The 26,438-nt window shown below is 34.5% G+C and overlaps 1 protein-coding gene across 2 annotated transcripts; it reads left to right on the forward strand.

Annotated features, from left to right (window-relative positions):
* Nucleotides 1-67: 67 nt before the first annotated feature.
* LOC128229611 (ankyrin repeat domain-containing protein 50-like) lies at nt 68-25,254 on the forward strand. Of its 2 annotated transcripts, XM_052941370.1 has the most exons (17): nt 68-249; nt 991-1,362; nt 1,643-1,771; nt 2,312-2,466; nt 3,593-3,811; nt 5,566-5,641; nt 9,802-9,945; nt 10,315-10,538; nt 10,893-11,153; nt 11,919-12,021; nt 12,665-12,915; nt 13,229-13,604; nt 13,924-14,251; nt 14,499-14,703; nt 16,846-16,962; nt 17,722-17,753; nt 20,036-20,179. In XM_052941370.1, the coding sequence occupies exons 1-17, from the start codon at nt 231-233 to the stop codon at nt 20,052-20,054; spliced, it is 3,030 nt and encodes a 1,009-aa protein (XP_052797330.1). In that variant the 5' UTR covers nt 68-230; the 3' UTR covers nt 20,055-20,179. The 2 variants fall into 2 exon arrangements, with proteins under 2 accessions (XP_052797330.1, XP_052797329.1); XM_052941369.1 differs by lacking the exon at nt 17,722-17,753 and having other exon boundaries at nt 20,036-25,254.
* Nucleotides 25,255-26,438: the final 1,184 nt, after the last annotated feature.

Here is a 26,438-nt window from a genome sequence, read left to right on the forward strand (position 1 = left end):
TGCATAAACAATACTTGAATTTTTAGAACTATATTTTGACAGGTACCCAAAGAGGATCACGGGAAACTGTAAATAAACATGGCTGCCTTCTTCGCGGAATATGGATAACAGAGAAACTATCCTGTTTGAAATAAGATTCTGCAAATATTTTGTTTTCGTTTAAGAAAAAAAATAACTTCTATTTAAATGTTTCACATATGGGTAACCCTTGAAAGGAGTGCGCAGAGAAAATGACCATTAAAAGAAGAGGTATCATTGACCTAGTTTTGTTTGTTTACATTTGATTTTGTATTTCGGTTGCTGTCTAAGCGGTAACATTTATGTCAGTTGCCGAACATATACCTACAATCGTAACTGTGCTGCCGCAGCTGTCAGTCGGCAATTACAACAGTTTTTGTGCCATGTGTCTTTATTCAGAATCGCATCTTGTGAAACCTAAGTTTGTACCATATCAGTATGAATTCAATGATTATACATGTACAGTCCTGTTTGTTACAAAGTATTGAAGGCACGAGGTGGCTGTGCGTCTGTTAACAATTAAACTCATTTTAAAAACACATTACTTCAAATTAACACACTAACAAAAATGCTTTGTAATTGAAATTATTAAGATTAAGATTTTGTATCTATGGCAATTAAGACAACAGCCTCATTTGAAAGTGAAAGTAGAAGTGAAACTGCAGCAAACTATAAATTATCAATGATTTTTCACCTCAAGAAATCACATAGTTCTATGACCTTTGGTAGTTTCGGAACACTATAAAATCATCAATGCAGCAAAGTAGACTTCTATCTTGTCTGACTAAATGTATCATTGATTATACTATTTTCCACAACAATTTATGGTATCCTTGGCAGACTGTAGACTTTCTTGTTCACTTTTGTTAGTCATATGTAGCACATCTGGCAATAACATTTAAAACTGTATGTCATACATATTTTTTTGTGATTGGCTAAGCTGACAATGTTTTTGTTTTTGTCCCTTTCCAGATTTTCAGAAGGCAGCAGCCTTCATACACGAGTTTTTGTTGAAGCTGCAAGAGGACTCAGAATGTGCAGAACTCAGGGATTCCCTCAATTTAGCATTGCTGCACATGCAGAAATACTACAGAATATTACAGACTCGAAATCAAGAGAAAAACTTAGCAATGAACCTGTCCCTAACTGCAAGAGGGCTCAGTCCAATGACGCCATTTGTAGATGCTCCAGACAAATTTCAGTACAAATGGATAAATTTAGATAGTGCAAGGTTAAAAGCATCAATGACTGTAGATGAAAGTATGCATATCACAGTGCTCCCACCTATTATTCAGGCAGCTAAAGAAGGGAATACAGATTTAATAAATGAATTAGTAGGATCTGGTAAGTTCTAGTCACAAGTTAGTATGCACCTTATTAAAACTATAGATAAACAGAAATTTCGTAGAGGCTTAAACCTAGGGGCTAGAAATTAGTCCCTCACCTGATAGGATTATGAATTGACATCAAAATGTGGAAGTGTATATCACAGTTGATTTTAATAAGTTTTATTTAATATGAGACAAAATTGCTTTTCTAGCAGTAAAAAATGCAGCATGGCTTAACCTTATGGTCAAAAGGCCTGGAAGAAACACTATATCATTTACAAAGGTGACATTTTCAGATCCTACGTGTGCTGATGACCAGGATGGCCTTGGTCGGACAGCACTCACTTACGCAGTACACTTCCAGCAGATGGTAGCTTTACAAACATTACTGGAGGCAGAGGCCAACCCTAATGTCACAGCACATGGTAAATTTTAAAACAATTTTATAATTTTGTTTTTTCTTTTCTTTTTATATTTAAAAAAAATCACTGAAATGTATTGTGCATACAAAAGCATATGAGAGCAATGTATTGAACAGTAAATAATTTCTGTAGGAAGAATAACGATCATCATTTAAACTCAAAATAGATATCTTGTGCTCATTAACAATTAATATGAGTTACTTTACAAACACGGCCTAGTGCCTTGAAACTTCTCCAGTATTTACTAAACTTGGAGCATAAAAGCAAAAGGAAATAAATATATATTTCAGTCACAAGTCGTGAATTATATATTTGCTCCCAAAAAAATCTTCAAATATATATATTGAATAAAATATTTATGTCAATATAATGTGTGGAAGAAAGCGCTTGTATAGGAGTCGAAATATGTAAAATGTTGACCCATACCAGACTTTTGAGTGTTATTTTGTTAAATGATTGGAGAGCATTATTGAGCAAACTCTTAGTCACATTGGAGGTGGACTTAAGCTGAACCATAATGATAATAATTATTATTTTTTACAGATGGCTCAACAGCTATCCACCAAGCTTGTCATGACTCAAATAGCCAATCGTTGAGTCTGTTGTTGCAATATGGGGGTGATTTCACCATCCCTGACACACAGGGCAGGGCCCCCATACACTGGGCCTGCACTACTCCCTACACAGAATGTCTTCAGGTGAGTGGTTTCAGTGGTGTTCAATTTATCTGTTTATACAATATGGGGGTCATTTTACCATTTCCGATGAACATGACAGGGCCTGCACTACACCCTACTCAGAATGTCTTCAGGTAGGAGTTTGAATGGTGTTCTGTTTGTCTATTATTACAATATCGGGGTGATTTCACCACCTCTGAAAGACAGAGCATGGCCCTGGTACACTGGGTCTGCACTACACCCTACTCAGAATTTCTTCAGGTAGGAGTTTGAATGGTGTTCAATTTGTCTATTGTTACAATATTGGGGTGATTTCACCACCCCTGAAAGACAGAGCATGGCCCTGATACACTGGGTCTGCACTACACCCTACTCAGAATGTCTTCAGGTAGGAGTTTGAATGGTGTTCAATTTGTCTATTGTAACAATATTGGGGTGATTTCACCACCCCTGAAAGACAGAGCATGGCCCTGGTACAGTGGGTTTGTACTACACCCAACAAAGAATCTCTTCAGGTAGGGGGTTGAATCATGTTCAATTTGTCTGTTGTTACAATATATTGAGGTGATTACACCATCTTAAATACCTAGGGCAGGGCCCCCATATATTGTGCATGAGTCCAATTTATAATTATTGGTTATTACTCAAGTACATTTTGTGCTCTAGAAGTAATATTCTTTAAAATATTGAGCAATGATTGAATGCTTAAGAAAATACACTTTTAATAAGAGTGAAACATACCTTGATGTACTGTGTAATGTGAGAAAATGGTTGTGATTGAGAAATGATTTCATTATTTTCATGATAATCAGGCCTTGTCCCAAATTCTTGAAAGTTCTTAAGCATAAAAAGCTTGAGTATGGTAGCTTATTACATTAAGCCAAATATTGTCCTTCATCTTGATTCTACTACACCATAATTAGTTTATCATGATTAACATAAGAAAGATTTCCTTTTAAAGCCCAAAAAACTCTGAAGAATGTAACTATAATATTACACAAATTGTACCAATACTATTTTATTTTACAAAAATATTGAGCTTAGCTTAAACCTGTTATAAGGGACTTTTGATGTTTCAAGAAATTGGGGCTTGCTGATAAGTCAAGAAGAAAAACAAAACTAAGGATATTCTATTGCCATTTTTCAGTTATTGATACATCACCATGCAGATGTGAATATTCGTGATAAGGATGGGTTATCTCCCTGTATGTGGGCGTGTCGCCTGGACCACATTGAGCACTTTCAGCTGCTGTGTCAGGCCGAGACTTTCCATGTTGATGATGCTGATGGTATCGAGCGAGACCTCATTGGTCGAACGTGGATGCACTGGGCTGTACGTCGTATGGAGCCACTTGAGTGCTTACAGGTTAGGTCCATTAAATCTAGAAATAGAAAATAATTTTGTTCAAGATGATATTATTTGGAATGTAATGGACGGGTTATGGGGATATTTCTTCTGTGACAGTCCAAGGTGCTTAATGTCAATAAAAGTGCGAGTGTGTTATAGTGGGTTGCAGACTGGCAAAAACCAGGGACTGAGGGGATGTGTTCGGGTGTCATTAATTATTTTGCATTAAAGTTACTTTTCAAGGTCAAAGATACAACAGTTTTTATCTGATCTTTATGAAACTTGGTTAGAATGTTTTTCAGCATGTTATTTAAGTTGTGTATGAATATTGTGTCATCTCGGGTCAAAAATGAGGTATCTAGGTCAATATTAAAATAAAATTTTGTGTTCAAGTTTCTTATCCCTTTCACAAATTCAACAGTGTAAATCCAATTTTTCAAGAAACTCAATCAGAATATTTCTCAGCATGATGAGACAGACCAGTGTGAATATTGGTCACTTCTGATCAAAACTAGGTCTGACCAGTGTGAATATGGTTCATTTCAGATTAAAAACTAGGTCGGAGTACTGTGAATATGGGTCATTTCTGATAAAAATTACTAGGTCGGACCAGTGTAAATATTGGTCGTTTCTTTTTAAAAACTATGTCAGACCAGTGTGAATATGGATCATTTCTGATAAAAATAACTAGGTCGGACCAGTGAGAATATCGGTCATTTCTGGTCAAAAACTAGGTCAGACCAGTGAGAATATCGGTCATTTCTGGTCAAGAACTAGGTTGGACCAGTGTGAATATGGGTCATTTCTGATAATAAAAAAAAACTAGGTCGGACCAGTGTGAATATGGGTCGTTTCTTGTCAAAAACTAGGTCTAACCAGTGTGAATATGGGTAATTTCTGATAAAAAACTAGGTCGGACCAGTGTGAACACTGGTTGATTTCTGATAAAAAAAACCATGTCAGGCCTGTGTAAATATGGTTCATTTCTGATAAAAAAACTAGAGCGGACCATCGTGAATATGAATCAGCAGCATATTCCCTTTTCTCTATAAACATACAGTTTTCTGCTGCAAAATCACATATGTCAAATGAAAATCCAACTTGAATGCAGTATCTGTATTAACTAGTTGTTCTAATTATTCTTTGTTTATTCTTGTTCATAATGAGATATGATTTGAAACACAAGCATGTAGTGAGACTGTAAATTAAAGACAAGGTTTATTTGAATTTACAAGTTAAATCTTTATTTGATATCTGATATTCGATTAGTGCTTAACTGAATTTACAATATTTAGTTGAACTTTCTTTGATAAGATAAACCCTTTACTCTAACTTATGTTATATCAAAATTTGAAACTGTTGACAGTGTTTTTACAACTGTTTGTGTTAGGGCCAGGGCCAGTAGAATTAAGATATTAGCAATACATATATATATATATATGCATAAATTTGTGGATAGATACCTTGTATGTGTCCTACAATGAAACTGCTACAATTTCTGTTGTTTTAATATTTCAGCTTCCTTTTGAAACCTTTTAAGACTCTAAGATTGTATTAAAAAATCTGCAATAATTGTTGAGAGTTTTCTTATAGATTTGTTGTGAATTTTGAGTCCAGTTTTTGTTAAATAAGTATTGTTTTTGGGATTGTGAATGGGGTCCAAAATTTGCCCATATTTCAACCTCATGAAACTGTTTGCAATTTAAGATTTGAGAGAGGTACATTTTTGTACTTGATATTAATGTATAAAAAAGTATATTGCCCTGTTACAGACGTTGTTGACAAGTGATACCGCAGCCATCAAGGATGATGAAGGCAGAACAGTGTTGTTGACTGCAGCTGAACTGGGTAAGGCGCTTTGAAGATTTATGTGCCACTTTTTTAGGTTAGAAAATTAAATAGTGAGGTTGCTTCTAGCAAAATGTTGATGCGGATATAAAAGGTAAAAATAACAAAAAAACATTTGGAACATTTTTTTTTTGGCCCAAGTTAACAAAATATTGTTATATAACCAATTATTAAACAATATTTGCAGTTGGTTTTAGTCACGTAGGGCATGTGCACTGCTCCTCTGATAGGGGAAATTATCTATAGGTTCATTTGGGTATGTAATTAGATTCAGTGATTAAGCAAAATTGTCTTGTGAGATAAAGGAAAATTGTCTCTTTGTGATTGACATAATCAAGCCTCATGGACAGGTTTTGTGTTGTTGTTCTTTCCCTGTCAAAACTCTTTGCTAGACTCTTAAAGCTGCACTCTCACAGATTTACTGTTTTTAAAACTTTTTTATCTTGGAAAGAGCAAATTTTTGCGTAAATATCTGCAAATCAATGATAAAAGATTGCTGACAAAAGATAAGATCGCAGATTTGCATGTCTCCGTTCGAAAATCAATGTTTTATGGTACTAACGGTTTAAGAAAAATGCATAAAACATTATCTTATTTTTTGTCAGCAGTCTTATATCACTGGTTTCCATGATTTTTCACAAAAATTGGCTCGTTCCAAGACAAAAAATAAAAAAAGTTGAAAAAAGTTGTCAAAACCTTCAATCTGTGAGAGTGCAGCTTTAAATGGTCAGATTAATGAAAAATAATTTTCTTTAGTAAAAAGTTAATTTAAGCATCTTCAATCTTGATATCAGGCACTTCCTTCCTTATGTAAACTCTGGGTGTTATGCCCTTAGGTTTGGGGCTTTGGGCACATAGATAGGGTTCTAGCCAAGTTTTCAAAAGGACAAGGTGCTAAGGGAGAAAATGGTACATTGTGTTTGGTATTGAAGAATTTGAACATAATGAATTTCACAAAAATTAGTGGGAATTGTGCTTTATTGAATAGGTTATGCTTTGTTTAAAACAAGATATTTTTTTTAATATCTTGAGCATTTAATTTTCTGAAGACAGGAGGGTACACATGCACGCTTCCATGAGGGCAGAAGGTTGCTACTAAAAAAGGACAGGGTGCAGCACCCTTCCATAACTTTTTAGCTAAAACCCTACATAGGGTCCTCTGTATTTTAGCATTGGATTCCTGACCAGAAAGACTTTGTAAGACATAATGGTTAGGAAATACATTGAAAGGTACATTGTTATACAGTGATTCTTCACATTTTATTGACTAGACTTCTTTTTGAAGAAAATATCAAGTTGTTGGCATATCTTTTGTGTCAGCATATTTGCCATGAAATTTAGTACATATTTAACCTGTGCAGTGCTTCAGCTAGGCCTAAATACTAGCGTTGGGCACCCTGCTGCCTTTTTACTGCACCCTCCTGTGCCCTTTTGTTTGACAGAGTCATTTTTTTGAAATATAAAGTATAAAAATAATAAATATGCATAATTTTGAAACTGAAGTTGAGATAATAGTTAAGGTATTCATTTTAAACTTTTAGTATTGAAACACATATACAATTAGAATTGAACCCTCGCAAGTGCCCATGATTAAGGCTCATTCAATGTGCATCAAAAGAGCCCTTTCTGACCTAGCACCTCACCCTTTTCAAATCCTGGCTGGAGCACTGCTGTGAAAATAAGCATAATAGTAATGTAAAGCAAGATCTACAATTCTGGTTTTGTTGGGCTATGCCCCTTGATCAACTGGAAAAAGACCAGTGTTGGCATTTGCTTGAAGTACCCTTGTTTGTAATTGTACTTCTTATCATATCAAATTTTCAGCCTGCCCAATTGTTCCTGTTTTAGGAAAAAAATGTTTGCTGTTTTGCCTGTCAGCCATTTATGACTAAAAATGAAACTTGTCAAAAGTTTCAATACAATTAATTTTAACCTAATCTTTGAAAATTCACTATTGATCAATGACATTTTAATAACTCACTGCTGGAGAATTTACTTATACTGTTGTCTCTTGTGAAATTTTATCCTTCAATAATTATTGATTGGATTTTATCAGAGTAAAGCTTCACAGATTGTAAAGAATAGCCTTTTATATGACAGAATAATTCATGAAATATGAAACCTGAATGCATTTGCAAATGTTTAAAAATGAAATCAATTTACACTGTCAGAGAGAATGCTAATGGTTATTTGCACTTCGAAACATTTTGCTGCCAGTTTGGTTTATTTGTTTATATTTTTTCTTTTACAAGCTGTAATACAACTGTTATTCTGCGAGCACAACTTAGAAGGTTGTGATTTTTTTTTAATTGAATTTTTTTTTTTTATTATTTAGATAAGGAAATCAATATCTCACTACTCAAAAGTTGTAAATATATGTAGGTGATAAAACAGTTGCTGTCTATTTTTTTTCATTTTCGATGCATTGAGCATTAAATTTATTCTCAGCTCGGTTTCACATTTCTGATTTATTGGAGTTTGTTATTCAAGTGGTTTTCTTTGATGTACCATACAAAACATGAATGTGAATTTAAAGTGAACTTTTTTACATTGACACAATACAGCTACATGTATCTTCAAGACCAATGATGATGTTAACAATGCGCTGATTATTCAGGACTGTGTTAAAGTTAACAACGCGATTAACAATATTGTTAACAACTTTTAGACATGAAATATTTAGTGATGTTCTCATATATATTTAACCCTTTGCATGCTGGGTAAATTGTCGTCTGCTCAAAAATGTCGTCTGGTTTATTCTAAATTTCTTTCAATTTACTTAAAACTTTGGGGATATATTGACTGAGTGGCAAACAGCTTGGAACCTGACCAGGCGCCGAGTTACTCGGCGTCTGGTCTGGTTCCAAGCTGTTTGCAAAGCCTTTAAAATCGCCATCAGCAGCTAAAGGGTTTTTAAATCAAACAAGTGCAGCTGAAATATCTGTCTCAAAGCTAAATGCTACAAATACTGCAAATAACAAGTGTATATATTAAACTTCAATCCATTATTCCATTAAAAGTTAACAACAATGAGGTTAACAACGTTGTTAACTTAAACAAAGTTCTTAAAAATTTGCCCAGTGGTATATTTTAATCTGAATATCAAATTATAGATGTATTTAGACAGTCCATTTCATAAAGGTTTTACATTTTGAAAGAAAATGATCAAATATGAGCTACAATGTTTTATTCATGTACAAAAAAGATTCTTACATCTCAAACATGTATATTGATCTGCATTAATTATATGGAGAAGGATACATGTAAATCAGATGTAGGTCAAAAAACAGTTGCATGGAGTGTATCAATATATAAAACTATGGCCATACATATACAAGATTAGGCTGGATGGTTTACATATGTGACTGTCCTGTACTGTAGCCTTTCGCTGCATTAGCATTCCTTAGATGTATGCATTTTTATTGTAGTGAGTTTGTGTAAAGTTCAACCGTCTAGTAAGCTCATGTTGTAGTGCACCATGCCAGTGTCACAGCAGAGGTTGAGGACTGTTTTCCTCCCACCAAGTCAATCATACTGTTCTTGTGTCCGGAGTTAAAGGCAGCAGGGGTCCTGCTGGCGTTCACTATTTGCTACAGAATCGCAAAAGTGGCATCTTCAATTTGGGTGATTTTTTATGGGGACAACGATTTTTTTCATAATATTTTATTAAACGATAATTGACTCAGTCTCTGCAAAAATCAACCTTGTTGAACCTAAAATTAATTGAAAAAAAGGTGGGTCTGTGTGTGTATAAGTAAAAACCAGCTGCCTGTTTAGCTCAATTGTTAAAAGTGTTGTGTTAGTATCAGAGCAGTTGTTTATTTGTTGTGAAAACTTCCCCCATGTTTATCCCTTTACCATATTAGGTCATCTGTTTTTTATGTCGGGCTCGGTCCATGTTGTGCAAAAGCTTGAACATTGGCCATAACTAAAAAAAATCAATATACTGAAGTGAAACTTGGTACACATGTTGCAAGAGACAATACGAACATGTATAGCAAGGCCTGTAACTCTGGCTTTAATAATTATTGCAGTATGCCCCTTAATAACAGACGAACGATGTCGGTCAGAACATGGTACCTTTGTCTTTCTTAAATAGGAGTTTGTAGCTCATCCAGAGAAACAGCAGTACACTAATGCAAATGTTATCTTATCTTCAGGTTCATTGGCAGCGTGTAAGATAATCCTTGACATCGGTGGCCGACAGTGTATACATGACAGAGATGCCCAGGGTCGGAATGCCCTCCACCTGGCCAGTATAGGAGGGCATGGGGACGTTGTAAACTACCTTCTTGACCAGTCAGGTATGATTTGTTTTTCATAGTGTAGTGTTATGAAGATTACCTAGTCATGTTTATTCCCTGGATATTAGAAACATATTCTGTCACATTGTATGGATATCAACATTCCTAACCTAAAATACATAAAACAAATTTCACTAAACACATATGTATGAAATGATTATTTATACACCGTTTCTTATAGACCAACTGATCTTTATGTAATTTTTTTGTCCGATGTATGCAATTAAGGATTCTTTCTAGTATAATTAAATTATGTGAATGAAATTAATTCTTACAGTACAGTGTTCTATCATATCTTCTTAGCTTTTCAGACCTGAATTAAATCATGTAAATAAGTTATTCATACAATCTTCCATCCTCTCTCCTTAGCTGACCTGACAGTTGTGGACAAGTTCAATGCCACACCATGGGACTATGCAAAAAACAGACAACTGCATTACTGTCAGCTGATCATTATGTCCCATCAGCGACAGAGGCTCGTCAGCAACCCGAACAGTCCCCTACCTAACGGGCTTGGGCTTATGATGAATGGTGGGCTGTCGGGATACTTTACACGGGGAGATTTTGATAACAGCACCGACTTTGATTTTGCTGTAGGTTCATTGGTTGAAATATACTGTGTTTGAATTTAATGCTTTCATGCTGAGAATTTTTTAATTTGCAATTTTAAAAGTATTAAGGTATGAAATTCAACTTATTACCATTGTTAATTCATCAATGTGAAAGTTTTATGATAGAAAATGAAATTTGATTTGAAGTGTAACTTTTCTATCCAAACTGCTGTTACAAAGTATCCGATGAAAGACATTATTAATTTAGACAGTTTGTAACATTTACATATTATTTATAATGTAAACATTGTATGTAAAAAAAAAAGATGAAGTCTACTCTTATGTCTCCATTCATATAACAAAATCTATGTTAACACAGCTACTTTCTTTTCTCAGAGCACAAGAGGCAGTGTGGACAGTATGCCGGTCACCCCACCCCACCCGCCAAAACGTCCCCGTACTTCTGGTATGCCTGTCAGAAGGTCACGAAGTCTTGGCTCGAAGGACCGGGACCGACTTTCAGCCATGTTTTCACAAAGGAGCACAATTAGCAGGGAGTCGTCAAATATGACAAATATGACATCTTCCACGATTGGTGGTGACAGGAGAATAGTGAACAGTGCTGCAGAGAACCAGAGACCAAATGAAAGAATTGAGGTAAACTTTGATAAGAACGGAGGTAAATTTTAGTTTAGAATGCTTTATATAAAGCATTATTTTCCTCTCATGTTTTAAACCTTTTTTTCAAATATTTGTACTTTGAATATAGAAGAAATTAAAGAAAGTATATGGGAAGATAATTTTGCACGAGGGTGCCCAAGAGATTAACTTCCTATGCTGTGAACAATTGCAATGTCTATCAAGGCTCAAAGTTTCATTAAGTTCCTATAAGAAGTTGCCAAACTCTTAGAAGAAAATTACAAAGTACAAAGGGAGACTCTGCATTAGAGTGAACAATATTTAAAATTATTGTGCTGAGCTAAGGTTGACATTGACACATATATATATATATATATATATATATATATATTCAAAATTTCAAGTGATTCATTTGTTTTGAAGTATTGGCCTGAACAAAGTTTGTTATAAAAAAATTACAATTGGAGATTACTTTGAACTAAGTGCCCTACCATTATAATTCCTGTATGGTGCACAATTTCATTCACTTATCTGTGTTATCAAGTTATAATGACATTTTATTAATCAATCTTATTGGCATACGGACAGTGTGGTCTTGTGTTGTTGGGGAAACTAGAGTACCCGAAGGAAACCAATTTGTCAGGCTTGATGACACAAACCAAACTCACAAGAAGAAGAAGAAGAAGAAGAAGAATGACTTGATTCAATTGAAGGGGAGATTTGATTAGTACAAAGTTCATATCAAAGAAGTGTAATTTTAATTATTTATTTTCTATTTACCAGGAGTCAGTTAACACACGACGAACGGCCTCACAAGATGGTTACTTCAACCCTGCCCGTGGCAACCCTAGAGAAGAGGTTGCTATGGCAACTGATGACAACGTCTGTAAGTAGTGAAATTAGGTTAGGCTAGAGCTGCTTTGCAGTATTTGCATTTAGAGGTTTCTATGTAAACCAGATGTACTGAAAAGAAAATCTGTTAGGATATTTTAGAATTTGATGGAAAAAATACTAACAAAATGCAGTGATTGCTTGAGTGCATCTCTCAGGACTCACGTCTTTCACAACCATTGATCTGATTTTGAATGTTGAACTTTTGGATGTTTTGCTTTGAGTGATTTAGCTTTCTCATTAGCCACAAATCATCTTTTTCGTTGCTTCAATGAATCATGAGACACCATTGCTTTATTCATTTTAATACAAAGTCAAGGAAGCAACCCTGATTCTTTCATTGCCATGTCCATTTTTTTGAGAATTTGGAAGTTTAGTTAAGTTGAAACCTATTTTTACTACGATTTAAAACTGATCACATATTAGAGGTCTTGTGTTGTTGGGGAAACCAGAGAACTGGTTAAAAAACAACAACACAAGTCTGGTTAGGTGACCAACAACCAACTCGAATGTGCCCATGGCAGGAATCGAACTGGAGGTGACTTGGTAAGAAGTGAGTGTGCTAACCACTCCTGGATAGCTGGTTTTCCATTGTTCACTTAGAGAATTTGTTTGCAACTGTGTGGCACCTTTTCAAGATGAAGTACTAGAGGCACCAGATGAGGATGTAGATGGTGTTAGTGTTGGCGGAATGGATGTATCCGACATAGAGGACGACGACCACGGCCCACCCCTAACATCTCGGGGCCCGCCCACACGCCGATCTGGCCAGGGACCACCCCATCCTCGCCCAAGTGCACCACCCATGAGCCAGCAGCCTTCCCACCAACCTGCCCCACCTAGATTCGCTCCCAGGCCTCCTGGTGGTGGCCAACAGTCTTTTGCTCAAGTATGTTACAAATATTTAATTCTTTTTTTAAAGATAAATGCTTAATTCAGTATTTTTTAATTGTGATTAGTTTAGTCAAAGCCTTAAATGTATATACGATGAGAAATTTAAAAAAACAACTGAAAGATTTATGTGTGAAATAAAAAAAAACATGTAAGATCTTCCTTCCCGTTTTATGCGCATTAAGTTTTTTCAGATTTCAACAAACAAAATGTTGTTGTTTCGATTTTTATTTTGGATGTTTTATGTTAAGACACAAGGGTACTTCTTCTTGAAATCATCTTTCCTTTTACAATGTCACATTAAATTTCAGCCAAGTTACAGAAAAAGTGGTGACTACCATAACGATGAATTACCGGGTCCAACGGGAGACATGCAGTCACGGCAACCCCCAATACGGGCCTCCAACCCTCCTCCTGGGACCCAGAGACCGCAGACTAACTTCTTCAACAACAGAAACAGCCCCTCTCCTAACATGCCCGACGCCTTTAACAACCCCTCCCAGTCTAACAGGCCCCGGCCTGCTCCTCGACCCCCTAGGATGCAGCCCTCGCCTCCGAAACCTCAGCAACGCCTTACCCCATCCCCACCTGCAAATAGACCGGTCTCGGGCTCAAGAGAAAGTCTACTTAGTCCACCCTCAGGTGACCAGGTTCATAGGCCTGATTCTGCAGGAAATAAACCACCAGGTTTGTTAGATGTTGATCTGAGTAATCACACATATATTTTATCATATTTGCCTAATTTTACTATTTGCAAGTCACCCATGAATGTGTCAGTTGAAGTTTAAAACTATCAGCTATATTTTGTTTTTATACTAACGTGCAAGTGAAATGTCCATTGATTGCTTATTAGGTCAATTCACATATGAAATAACTTGGCTGTAGAGCTTTTTGGCAAATAATGTAAAAAAAGATTAATTAATTCAAGCTATCGTTGCTTTGAATAATTGATGTTACCTGATGTTAATATAGAAGATAAATGCTAGTTCTGTTTGTCTTTCCTTAGGCATGTTGGAAGGAAAGAAGATTTTACCTCCCCCCATGCTGATGCCTCTAGAAAATGCTCCACGTCCCAATTTGAACAAGGACAACTCAAAGCCACCCAAGAAGAAAAAGAAGAAGAGGAGGGACAGGTTTTTAGCTGAGCATGACATTGAAAGGGAGCTTGATGTTCGCTCCCCGCCTGAACTCCCAGAGAACCTGACCCCACCTCGGGGTTTCGCGGCTCCCTTGCATCCCCCTCCCTCAGCTACCAGTCGGCCGCCCAGAGCTCAGTCTGGGATACCTTCACCGAAATACTCAAAGGGAGGCCCACAAAAACATGAACCTCAGAGGTTTGTATAAGTAACTTAGAAATTGTTCAAATGAAAATTCTATGATTTGACATTATTATTTTTGTGCTAGAGAACAATGTGTTGGTCATGGACTAAACGTTAGTTTTTAAGCTTCAATTTATGATTTTTCGGAGTGGGGGGGGGTGCATGATTTTTAAAAAAAAAATCAAAGTAAAAGACTCCAAAGACTTTTGTGGAAAAAAAAGCTGCTCGTTACTATTTCTCCAATCTGTCGATTCTGTTTCAGATATTTTGAAGAAAGTATGGATGAGGAAAAGGAGGATCCCATCATTACTAGTGACAAAGTTCCCATGGTAAACGGTCAGGCGGTCGCCCTGCGGGAGGGGCCTGCCCGATCTGCCCGCCCAGGAAAACGGGTACAGCCTATGGATACGAGCGACGAGTATGAGATGAATGGAGATGTGGTGGGGAATGGGGATGGCATGTTACAGGTACTTTCAAGACATGTGTTCATTTTTAGGCAGTGGTCGAAATTAACACAAGCCTGCAAGCCCTGCACTGGTAAAATGTCTTCCGGGCTTGCTCAGATTCTGAATTTTATATAGCAGGGCTTTTTCAAAAATTTGATGCCAAGCTATAGTATATGAATTCGGGCTTGTTCATCCAAAAGTCTAGTTTCAATGGTTGTTTGGGTCGTCTGTTTTAAAAAAGAGGGTATAGTCATAGCCTTGGTGTCATCAAAATCTTTAACTAAGCATTAACCCAAATCCCAGATATTCAAATGAAACTTTTTACACAAGTAGCCTATGAAAATAGGCTCATGTTTGGCAAGGCCCATAACTGTGACTTAAATTACTGTTGAATAATGCACCTTTTTCGACCAAACAAATGCAATAACTTCAATTTTGGCCATAACTAAAAAGCATTCAAGATTTTCAAATGAATCGTGATACACATGTTGCCAGAGTTAATATGCACAGGCATAGCATGGTCCATAACCCTTTCTTTTTATTATTGTTCAGTTATGCCCCTTTTGGAAAAAAAAAATACATCAACAAATAAGTTCTTGGCATAATTTGCTCTTTAAAAGTAGCACAAGCCTGCAAGCTGCACATTGGTGGAGTGTTTTCCAGGCTTGCACATATTCTAAATTTTATATAGCAGAGTTATTTCAGATCTTGCATCAAGAATCCTAGGAGTGATTTGGTACCTAGGAGAGATTTTAAGCAGTGCAGAACCACTGTTGAAATTCTCTCCTAGGTGAAAAACAGTCTTCAGATTCTTGACAAAACGACTCCTAGGGCTCTTTAAAATGTTTGATGCCAAAACACTAGTTTTAAGAATTCAGACTAGTTCATCAAAAAGTTAAAATGCAATGACTGCAATATCTTGTGTATTTGGATCATTTTTCTATAAAACTCTGGCATACATGTGGTAGACTGATATGCATAGGTTTTGCAAGAGAAAGTTGTATCGTATTATGTCAGAGCTGGCTAAGACTTTTGCATCAGTTTCGCGTTATGTCGAAATACTGTTAAAATTAGTTACAAAGTCTGAAAAAACACTGAAATTATGGTCAGATTTCAATGCTATTTTTGTGTGTGTGTGTCTGACCATAATAGTTACATAAAAGGGCTATTCCATTTAAACATATGGGGGGGAGGAACTTTTGAATTATGCCATCCCCCTATAGAAGCAAATTTACCCTTGTAGGGTCCAAATAAGCGAAAAAAAATACACCCACCTGTATACTATTTAAATAATTGCCTTCCCCAAGTGCGTTATATGTTTAACTGGAATTGCCCTAAATGAATAAATGCCATAAACTCTTCAAAAATGAATTTATTTTTCAAATGTTTTTGTGGTTTTAAACAGAACATTTTTCAGAAGAAAAATAAGCTCTGGTTTGGTGGAAAGCATTTGGTAAAGATGTGATGTTCATGTAGTTTTAATATTGTTGGATACCATATTGCATAGTGTCACATTATCTGAGAATCTGATTCAAGTACCATCATATAGTTGTGTTCCTAAGAAACTTTCTTTTCAAAAGAATGTCACAACCTTGTAAAAATCATAGTTACATTTTTCTCATGCTTTCAATGTTACTAAATATAAATAGTGTGATTTGTAAGTCAGTTTATCAAAAGACTGATGTTATTCACGTTGTTTCTTTTATTATACATGTAACAAATTGGTATTTGTAATACTTCAACTGTCTAGGACTATGTATAAGCTGTTGTTGCTGTGTGGTTTAGCTGTTGTTAGTTTAGATAACAATTCAGATTTAATGGAGGAGTTCTAAAAGCTGGATTTAGAGGGTCGAGGGGCACTTTTGAGATCAATGTAAATATGAGAAGTTTTTTCGTGGGGTCTTTGAAGGTCTCATGTGTTGCTGAGATTGGCTGGGAAAGAATGTTGAAGAGGCATTACATTGTACATGAAATGACTATAATGTCTTGTCAAGTTGATGAATTCTTAAAAGTATGCAGATGTTATTACTTGATGAAAACTTGACCGAAATGCGGTGTTTATTTCCTGAATATAAAATTCTATTGTTTGAAAAGCAAGTTACTACGGATGTATGTGCTCATTTACTTACATATATGTTTTTAAAAACACTTTGGTATTTCCAGGAATCGGTGATCAATGAGGAGGATGACATTGCGCCACTTATCCCTCCTCCCCAGGCATTCAGAGGCCCCTCTGCAAGGCCTGCTCAAGGGAGGCCACTCTCACAATCTGTTCCACAAGTATGTGACAGTTAATTCCCTTAGTTGTTACATTGTCATAGATTTTAATAGTGACTTCTGTGGAATTGTTTTACTTTTGTAATTTGTTGTAGAAGTTGGCTTCTGAACTTAATAATTATGTGTTCCGTTGTATCCATACCAATGGTATTATGAGTTGTAGAAACTTCTCTTAGCTTCGCAGTTTGGCCAAATGTTTTTTGGAATTATGCCACTTGCCCATCTGAGAAAGACATGCAAGCTTTGGTATGGGCATGTGATCCTCTTAGTTTAATGTAGGTTTTTAGCCAGATTCTACAAAGAACAGGGTGCTGCAGAAGAGGGGCAGGGTGCTATGGGAGAAAAGGCGACATGTGGTCAGATTGTGAAGGACTTGAAAAAAATGAATTTATCAGAAAATGTTAGCAATTGAGTTTAATTAAAGTATTACAGGTCTCAAAAGCCAAATATGTAAAGTTTGTTTGTAGTTATTATTATATTGTTTCAATAAAAAAAAAGGGAATCTCTGACCGTCTTAAGCATTTCATTCTATGAAGGCAAAAGGGTGCCCATGCTGGTCTCCATGGGGGAGCAGCTACCGAAATAAAGACAGGGTGCAGCACCCTGCCAAAACTCTTGAGCTAAAACCCTATCATAGTTAATATGACCATGGCTAGCTGACAACCTGTCAATCAGTCTGGTAGTACAATAGTGGCTGTAAATGTGTTGAATAGTAATTTCATTGTTGGGTACCACGAGTCTGTAACCGTCTCTGTCTGTCAGGTTGACACAATATTGGAAGAGGATGTTCAAGAGTATGTATAGGAACTCTCTCAAAAACACTGTCTCTTATACTCTATACATTTATATGGTGTTGTTAATTGGGCATGGGGCCATTTCTTGCTCTAGCAATGCTTTGCCATGCAGATTCTTTTGAACTCGATATTTTCCGCTCATGTTGTAAATACAGTTTAAATTGACATGACGCTAAATTGGATTCCTGTGAAAAGTTAGTTTGTATCTGGAAATATTAATTAAAATTATTTAATCTTATTCCACATTTAATTTTTATTCCAGGGTAATAATATACAAATAAATCTCTAATATGAATATTTATATTGGAGTAGCTCAACGTCATGCCAGTTATAAATTATGTATTTACTCAGAAGAAAGCAAAATTTGGATTTTCTGTGCATGTATTTGGAAATACCGTAGTCATTTTCTTGACAGAGTTTTGAGAGAGTAGTTGTTGTTGTGTGTATAGTCAGTCAAAGACGGTTTATGTACGTAATATATGTTATGTCAAATGTTGTGGTCTATATGCAGTAAATACTAGTATTCATTACCATCAATTTAATACTGTTTAAATAGTTAACAGAAGGGTTTCAGCCAGGTTTGAAAAAAGGCAGGATGCCGCCGAAAAGGGACAGGGTGCTAGGGGAGAAATGAGAATATTCATTGTATCAAGCTGTAAAGAATGTAAATATTATAAATTTGACAAAAAATGTAAAAATGTTAGAGATACATATATGTTTAAAATTTTGAAATGCAACTGCCAGATATATTAAGTTTGTACGCATTTATAATCATATTATAAGCTATTCCACAAAAATAAAATGGTTTGAATATCTAAAACATTCAATTCTAAAAAGGCAGAAGGGTGCACATGCTGGTCCCAATAGAGGTAGAAGGGTACTACCAAAAAAGGGCAGGGTGCAGCACCCTTTCATAACTCTTGAGCTTAAACCCTGTCTGGGTGTGGATACAGTTACCGGTATATTAAATGCATCATCAAAAACATTTACACCTAGGATTTGGTAGTCAATGTTAACATTGCATGAATGTTTTCTTGTGATTTTAAATATTATGTTACGTATTATCTGTAATCTAATGGGTACGAGGAAAACAAAGTGTAATGTAAGAACTATGGTTGCATGTTTGTGTGCTTTTTTTGTTCCTTATGGCAATAAATTGAATTGTTATAATGAAAAGAGAAACCAAATGGCCTTGAATATTTAACAGACTTACATTTCAATTGTTTCAGGAAAACATAGGTATTTATGGACAATAATTTGTTTAAGTCTTGAACTGTCCCTGTTTTGAAAAGGTATTATCAAATTTAAAGTCTAAGACAATATCCACATAGTAGGTATAATATATGCACATGTAATTTGAATACATCGTAATATATCATATTTTATATTTTGCAGAGAGTTGCTAAATTGCATTAAGATCACCCTTGATATTCACATACATTGTTTATGAAAAGAATCAAATATTTAATCCTAAATTCCATGTGCTTTCTTTGGCTTTCTTTGTCCTGGGTTGTGATGTGACTAGAAAATCTTGCCATTGGTTAAGCCATTATGAATATTTAGATCAGGGTTGATCTGCGTCATCTCAATATTCAAGCTCCTCTTGTTAGTGAATATAATATGTAATAGTCATAACAATCCTTTGAAACTCTGTCTCATGACTTCAAGCAAATCTGAAAATAGGGCTTGCACAAACTTTTCACATCTGTGTAAAGTTAGAATTTCATTTAAAATAGTATATGACATGATTATCGATAGATCACAACATTTACCTATCATACCGTAATACTATGCTTCCTTGACTTAGCCACACAGGAAATTGTATTAAACTTGCAGTTTAAATAAGTAATCAGTTTAATTTCCCCATTTAATAAACCTATTTTTCCACTTTTTGACAATGTGTATTTTATTTAATGTTTATTTTAAATTATGCTTTTATGATCACTCTTATTGTGTAATATCCGTATGATACTTTTATTTTACTTTTTGTTGAAATATTGCATGCCCAATGATATGAAATTATACATGTACTTATAATGTTTGACATGAAAAGTGCAAGAAAGTAAATGAAACAGTTTTGTTTTCTGATCTAAAAGTGAAGAACTTGACAAATGTGTCTTAGTTGGCTGAACTTATGTCAGTAATGTGGATTATAATCAATTTATTATCAATAGCTAATGTCTCAATGTACATTGCAAATAATAAAATGTTTGTGAACTGTTCTGAGAATAATGATAAAATATTAATTATGATAAACATCCATTGCATATTATTTTTTTCAGGATAATCGAAATATCGTAGAACGATCCAGTAGTGCTAAGCCTCCCCTTCCTCGTGGGCGACAAAGCGTAAACTCCGCCTCCATGAGATACAAACACCCGTCACCGCCGCGACGTCCCTCACGACGTCAGAACAGCAACAATGAGACGTAGCCCTAGTGGGAAAAACTGTTATTTTGATTATTTTGTTTTTTTTTATTTATAAGGGAAGTCTAATAACTCTGTCTCTTAATATTTATTGAGTTTTGGCCCCACATGGAAAGAATGATCGTTAAATGCTTTTCGATTTTTAGCTCGTCTGTTTTTCAAGTTCCATAACTGGCTGAATATTCAGTTTTGTAGAGTTATGGCCCTTGATTATGAAAATTGAACAAGCATTGACATCATTTCAGCATGTGTTGCTCTTGTTTTGTTTAGACTGACTCTAATAGCCTTAAGATGAAAAAGTAAAATTGCCAAGTTCCAGGCCAAAATAAATGGTTTGTTTGGCTTTTTTCAACTGACTCAAAATAGTAGCCAGAACCCAATTATTATTAGCCTCTCCAGTGAAGATATTTTTTTTCATTATGGAATTAAAAACAACAACAAGAAAAACCTACCTACCCACCCAAACATAAAGAGGTGGGTAGAGAAACTCCAAAACAAACTATTTATTTATTGCGGTCTCTTGAACATTTGATATCAGCACCATTAAATATGATACTGTTCTAAATCTCAGGTATTGTATACACTGATAAAAGAATTAAGAACAGAGCTGATAACTCAGACTTTGTGATAGTGTTTCAAGTTTGTAACTCCAGTAAATATTGTGTAATTTAGTACTCAAGAAGCCTATTTTGTATCAGAAAACATTCCCTGTTCAAGTGTTGATAATTTAATGGTGAAGATGATAGTGTTTCAAAACAAATGCATTGTTATTGTAATATTTGATGGAGAAATTTTTATCTGTTCAGGTGTTTATTTCACATTCTTAGAAATAATATCACTTTTTTCTCTTTTCATTTTGAAATCTTCTAGTTAGCTTATATAGAGATTTTTATACTGAAATTTGAAGTAGAAATAAGGAAAGGAGTAGAAAATTAATTTAATTTCATATGCAGGTAAATATTTAGTGATAGGTTAAAATAGGCTTAATGGACAAATGACCTTATTAACGTGGCTGTAGGTTTTAGTAACTGAATCTATATGAGATAAGTGGGATTAGGACCACCCTCAATGGTCATCTATATTGTTTAAACGAAGATTATAATTTAAATCCAATACCATGTGCATTTCCTTGTTGAGGGTTTTCACATTACTTCAAGTAAATTTCTCCATTGGTTTAACAGTTCCGAATATTGACACCAGGGTGGCACTGCACCATATCATTTGTGGGCTTTGCTGTAACTCTGTATTTTCTCTTTTAATAAGTGGAAATTGTTACTCTAGTATTACAAACAGCACTCAAATGTTTGGATGAAAATCATATATTTTATTAGAACATTAAGGTTATAAGTATGTATTTACAAATAACTGTTTAACCAGCTTAGTGTTTGAGATTAAAAAATTTCTACTGACTCAGCCTCTGTTTAAATTTACCGATTCACCTGATAAAATTTCAAAATTAGCAGACTGTTGATTTTTCAACGTGTATGTATGGCAGATTTTACAAAATATAATTTCAAACACTAAGATCACCTATTAAATTATCACAAGGTTTGTTATGCAGTTAAAGTTATATAATTTGTATGCATGTGTTCTTTTTCTACAAGTTAATGTGCCCACCATGACATGTTTCCACAGAATAACCCCCATAAAGAGCATAGTTGCCAAACATTTATGTGATATATTGAGTGAGCTACAGGATTTAGCCTTCTCATTTGTGACACAACTGGATATCAGGACAGGTTATAAAGATTCCATTGAATAATATAAAGCCACAAGGCCATGTGAAACAATTCTATGTTTAGCATTTTTGAATGAGTATGATTTAAAACTGAAATTTGAGCATAACTAATCAGATATTTAGTGCTTGGCTGGTATTCTTAAAACATTTAAAGTTCAGTCATTTCCTAGCTTATGTCAATTTTCTAAAGTTTCGAAGCCGAATTAAAGTAAAGTATAAAAGTGTTGTTAACATATAAGTGTTTTCGATGAATGCAATGAAAGAGATACGTCACTTGTATCAAAATGACGTAAATGACTTAAGATGATTCAAGGAAAATAGTGCTTACTGTGAAAAGTCTCCTCAGATATGAACCAAGAAATTATTATGACTTGGGGCCGTATTCAATAAGCAGCTTAGTAAATATTTTCAACTTAGTGAGATTTTTGTAATTTTCGACATCAATTATTTTTCTAAATTATTACTTTTCATCAGATTTATTCATGTGTATACATTGGTTAGACCATGATCTTGCTTATTTTCATAATTTCGGTGTACAAACATCGTTCATTTTCTTAAAATTCAAATTAGAAAAAAGGCAATTTTTCACTAAGTTGAAAATTGTTACTAAGATGCTTATTGAATACGGCCCCAGATCATTAGATTTTCATGGTAATTTAGCGCTTGCTGTCTCATAAACTCTATGATATTTTATTAACATGTTGATATTAGTTAATCAAATTATAACCAAACGCTATACATAGAATTGATTAAGTATGACCTTACGTTTTTATGTTTAAGGAATTTTATGCTATGAAGGCACATTGGGATTTTTTTTAGCAAAAAAAATTAATGTATTTCCATACATCTGAGAGAGTAGTAGATTTTTGGTGTTATGTTATCAATTTGGAAAATTTGTTAAATATTTGTAATAGTTGCCATGGTAACTACATGTAGCAAAGGTGTTGCTCAAGAGTCGGTGTTGATGTTTTATTTGTGTTAATGGCCATGTCTATGTGTTATTTATTATCTGTCTTTGTTAAGATACGCCTTACCTGCTCTATTATAATCTGCACTGTTATGCTTAGCACTTCTGGTTTATTTATTTTACACTCCATGAAACAACAGTGAGCTCTCATTTTGAAAACTTCTTTGTATTTTTGTTTCCAGCTTTTCATGACCAATTTATTGCATTCTGGTTTAATTTGATTTAAAGACAATTTTTGAATGTTTGGATTCTATGGAAAATTTTATTTAGGCCTAAAAAAAAATACTTCTGGTTCAGGTTACTTGACCTTACATACGAAATAGCGGCTGATCCTACCAGTTTTATAGTCCTTTTGGTTAAAGAAACATTTTTCATAAAAAAAACAAGATGTGTGGTTTAGTATGTAGTTTAAAAAGGTTTATACAGAAGATTAATTTTACACCATTCCCAAATGATGACAGTATCATTCTAACATCAAGCCTATCTATTTTTTTTAATCCTACCTACTCTACCTGTTTTTGGACAAGATGTAACCCTTACCATACAATTTCTTTTTTATGGCCTTACTAGTATTTAATACTTACTGAAATACGAGTGAAATACTTAAATTTATTGAAAATTATTCTGTTCACCTTTTTTAGCCTCATTAATTTAATTGAAATCCAAAATGCATAAAAAATCAAATCTACAAGATTTAAACCCATGTGATCAGCATGTTTTTTCCTGGCATTATTTGGCCATTTCTGACAGTTATGTATGAACATAAATATTAGATGAGCATGCAGCACTCTTAGTCATCCCACTTGTTATTTCGGATAGATCCTGTCTTAAAATGTTATAGTTGATCAGTCTGTATTAGGGCAGTACACTAGTTGACTTTGTGAATATGAGCTTATTACACATGCAGCATGGGATTTTAATATCAGATAATTATTGTATGTTTTGTAGATATTATAATAACTGTGATATTTGAACATAGTCTAGCTATAATATGCCTGTGATGTTGTATTTTTTAATATATACATATATATATTTGTTTTGTTTGTTTTGCAACTCTGGTAATAATGATTAACTTGTCTATTTTTGGAAGAAACAAATTGGGGTATTGCGATAGCCTTGGAGCTGTTGGCATCGTGGTGCAAACAAACTTAAAGCTTAGCAAATTACTCAATAAAAGATAAATTTGGTGCACATGTTGCAAGAGAAATTGTGCGCACGTACAGCTTGGCCTAAAACCCTCGCTAAAATAATTGTCGAGTCATGCCCTTGTCTGACTGCTTAAAACAAAAGAGCATTGTGTTAGCTTCACAGCACTGTGGTAAGATATTATAAACTTTTAATGATCACTTAGAAAGCATCTTAATGAATTAAACATACTTATACAACTGCAGGCCCTTTAAATGCTATTTAAGCTGCATTTTTTCATTGGGCTGAGTTTCTAAACGAACACGAAAAATTAGTAAATGCTACAATTTCATCATTTTATAACTGAAATATATATCCAAATTAACATTAATTTTTTAACAAAATAGTTCCACACTGGCCAGTGAATGTACGGTATACTTTTTTATGGATAAATGTTGCTGTATCATCCTGTTATATGTCCTTAAATTATTCTTAGTTTATGAATTCATGTGCCTTAATTTTACTTTATAATTGATGTCCCTTTGTAGAATAATCAATTTCTAGAATGGTACTAAATAGAGTTATATGGCAGTCATTTATATCATTTTTATACAAAGTAATTGTTATTTCTTAAACCATTATTAAATATTAAAGCTAATTATTTGTTTGACACTCTTGAACAAAACTGACCTTATTTAAGACCTGTTTTTATCTTAATGGGGACTATTGATGTGAATTTAATTCAATAAAATGTTCACTTAACATAAAACCAAAATGAAATTACAACATTAAGGTCATTTTTAATTAATGCTTTATTCAGCTTCAATTTCTAACAAGGCCTTCAGTGTTTATTGTTACAAATCCCTAGTACATGTTCACTTAAATGAATATATAAAGGTCATATTAAACCTTTAAAATAGTTACATGTATAATAGATTATTTCATTTTTTCCCTTATTTTTTATAACTATTAATTAAGCTATAGCTTTATACTTTTAATGATATATATTTGTATTCCGTCCAATATGTGTTTTGACCTCATGGTGTTAAAACATTGACATATCTTATTTAACATATTTTATATCAATTACATGGAATCAATGCTTTGATACCTAAAAGTGTATTTTGTTATTAGAAATGCCCTGTCTATTTATTCTATATTTTCATGGTTGTAAAAAAAACTTTGTTTCTAGAGCATTCCATTTTGTAATTCCAGTTATGCATACAATAAATCATTGAGCTATGAGCAAGTGTTTTATTCCTTACCTTCAATGTTTAATGTAGGGATACTTACAATGTATCGGTGGTTAGAAATGTCTTGAGCAATGATGCAGTGTTTTATTCGGTACCATCGATGTGTAATGTAGGGATACTTACACTATATGGGAGATAAGCAATGTCTTGAGCTATGAGCAAGTGTTTTATTCCTTACCATCAATGTGTAATGTAGGGATACGTACAATGTATCGGTGGTTAGAAATGTCTTGAGCAATGATGCAGTGTTTTATTCGGTACCATCGATGTGTAATGTAGGGATACTTACACTATATGGGAGATTAGCAATGTCTTGAGCTATGAGCAAGTGTTACAGTCCTAACCTTCAATGTGTAATGTAGGTATACTTGCACTATATGGGAGATTAACAATGTCTTGAGCTATGAGCAAGTGTTACAGTCCTATCCTTCAATGTGTAATGTAGGGATACTTACACTATATGGGAGATTAGCAATGTCTTGAGCTATAAGCAAGTGTTACAGTCCTAACCTTCAATGTGTAATGTAGGTATACTTGCACTATATGGGAGATTAACAATGTCTTGAGCTATGAGCAAGTGTTACAGTCCTATCCTTCAATGTGTAATGTAGGGATACTTACACTATATGGGAGATTAGCAATGTCTTGAGCTATGAGCAAGTGTTACAGTCCTAACCTTCAATGTGTAATGTAGGTATACTTGCACTATATGGGAGATTAACAATGTCTTGAGCTATGAGCAAGTGTTACAGTCCTATCCTTCAATGTGTAATGTAGGGATACTTACACTATATGGGAGATTAGCAATGTCTTGAGCTATAAGCAAGTGTTACAGTCCTATCCTTCAATGTGTAATGTAGGGATACTTACACTATATGGGAGATTAGCAATGTCTTGAGCTATGAGCAAGTGTTACAGTCCTAACCTTCAATGTGTAATGTAGGGATACTTACACTATATGGGAGATTAGCAATGTCTTGAGCTATGAGCAAGTGTTACAGTCCTAACCTCCAATGTGTAATGTAGGGATACTTACACTATATGGGAGATTAGCAATGTCTTGAGCTATGAGCAAGTGTTACAGTCCTATCCTTCAATGTGTAATGTAGGGATACTTACACTATATGGGAGATTAGCAATGTCTTGAGCTATGAGCAAGTGTTACAGTCCTAACCT

Source organism: Mya arenaria, chromosome 4 (genome assembly GCF_026914265.1).
Source record: "Mya arenaria isolate MELC-2E11 chromosome 4, ASM2691426v1".
In the NCBI taxonomy this organism is placed as follows: domain Eukaryota; kingdom Metazoa; phylum Mollusca; class Bivalvia; order Myida; family Myidae; genus Mya; species Mya arenaria.

Coding starts and splice junctions, on each gene's coding strand:
- LOC128229611 (XM_052941369.1), top strand. Junction 10,539..10,892: donor GCACCGACTTTGATTTTGCT/GTAGGTTCATTG, acceptor TTCTTTTCTCAG/AGCACAAGAGGCAGTGTGGA. Junction 16,963..20,035: donor TCTCACAATCTGTTCCACAA/GTATGTGACAGT, acceptor TATTTTTTTCAG/GATAATCGAAATATCGTAGA.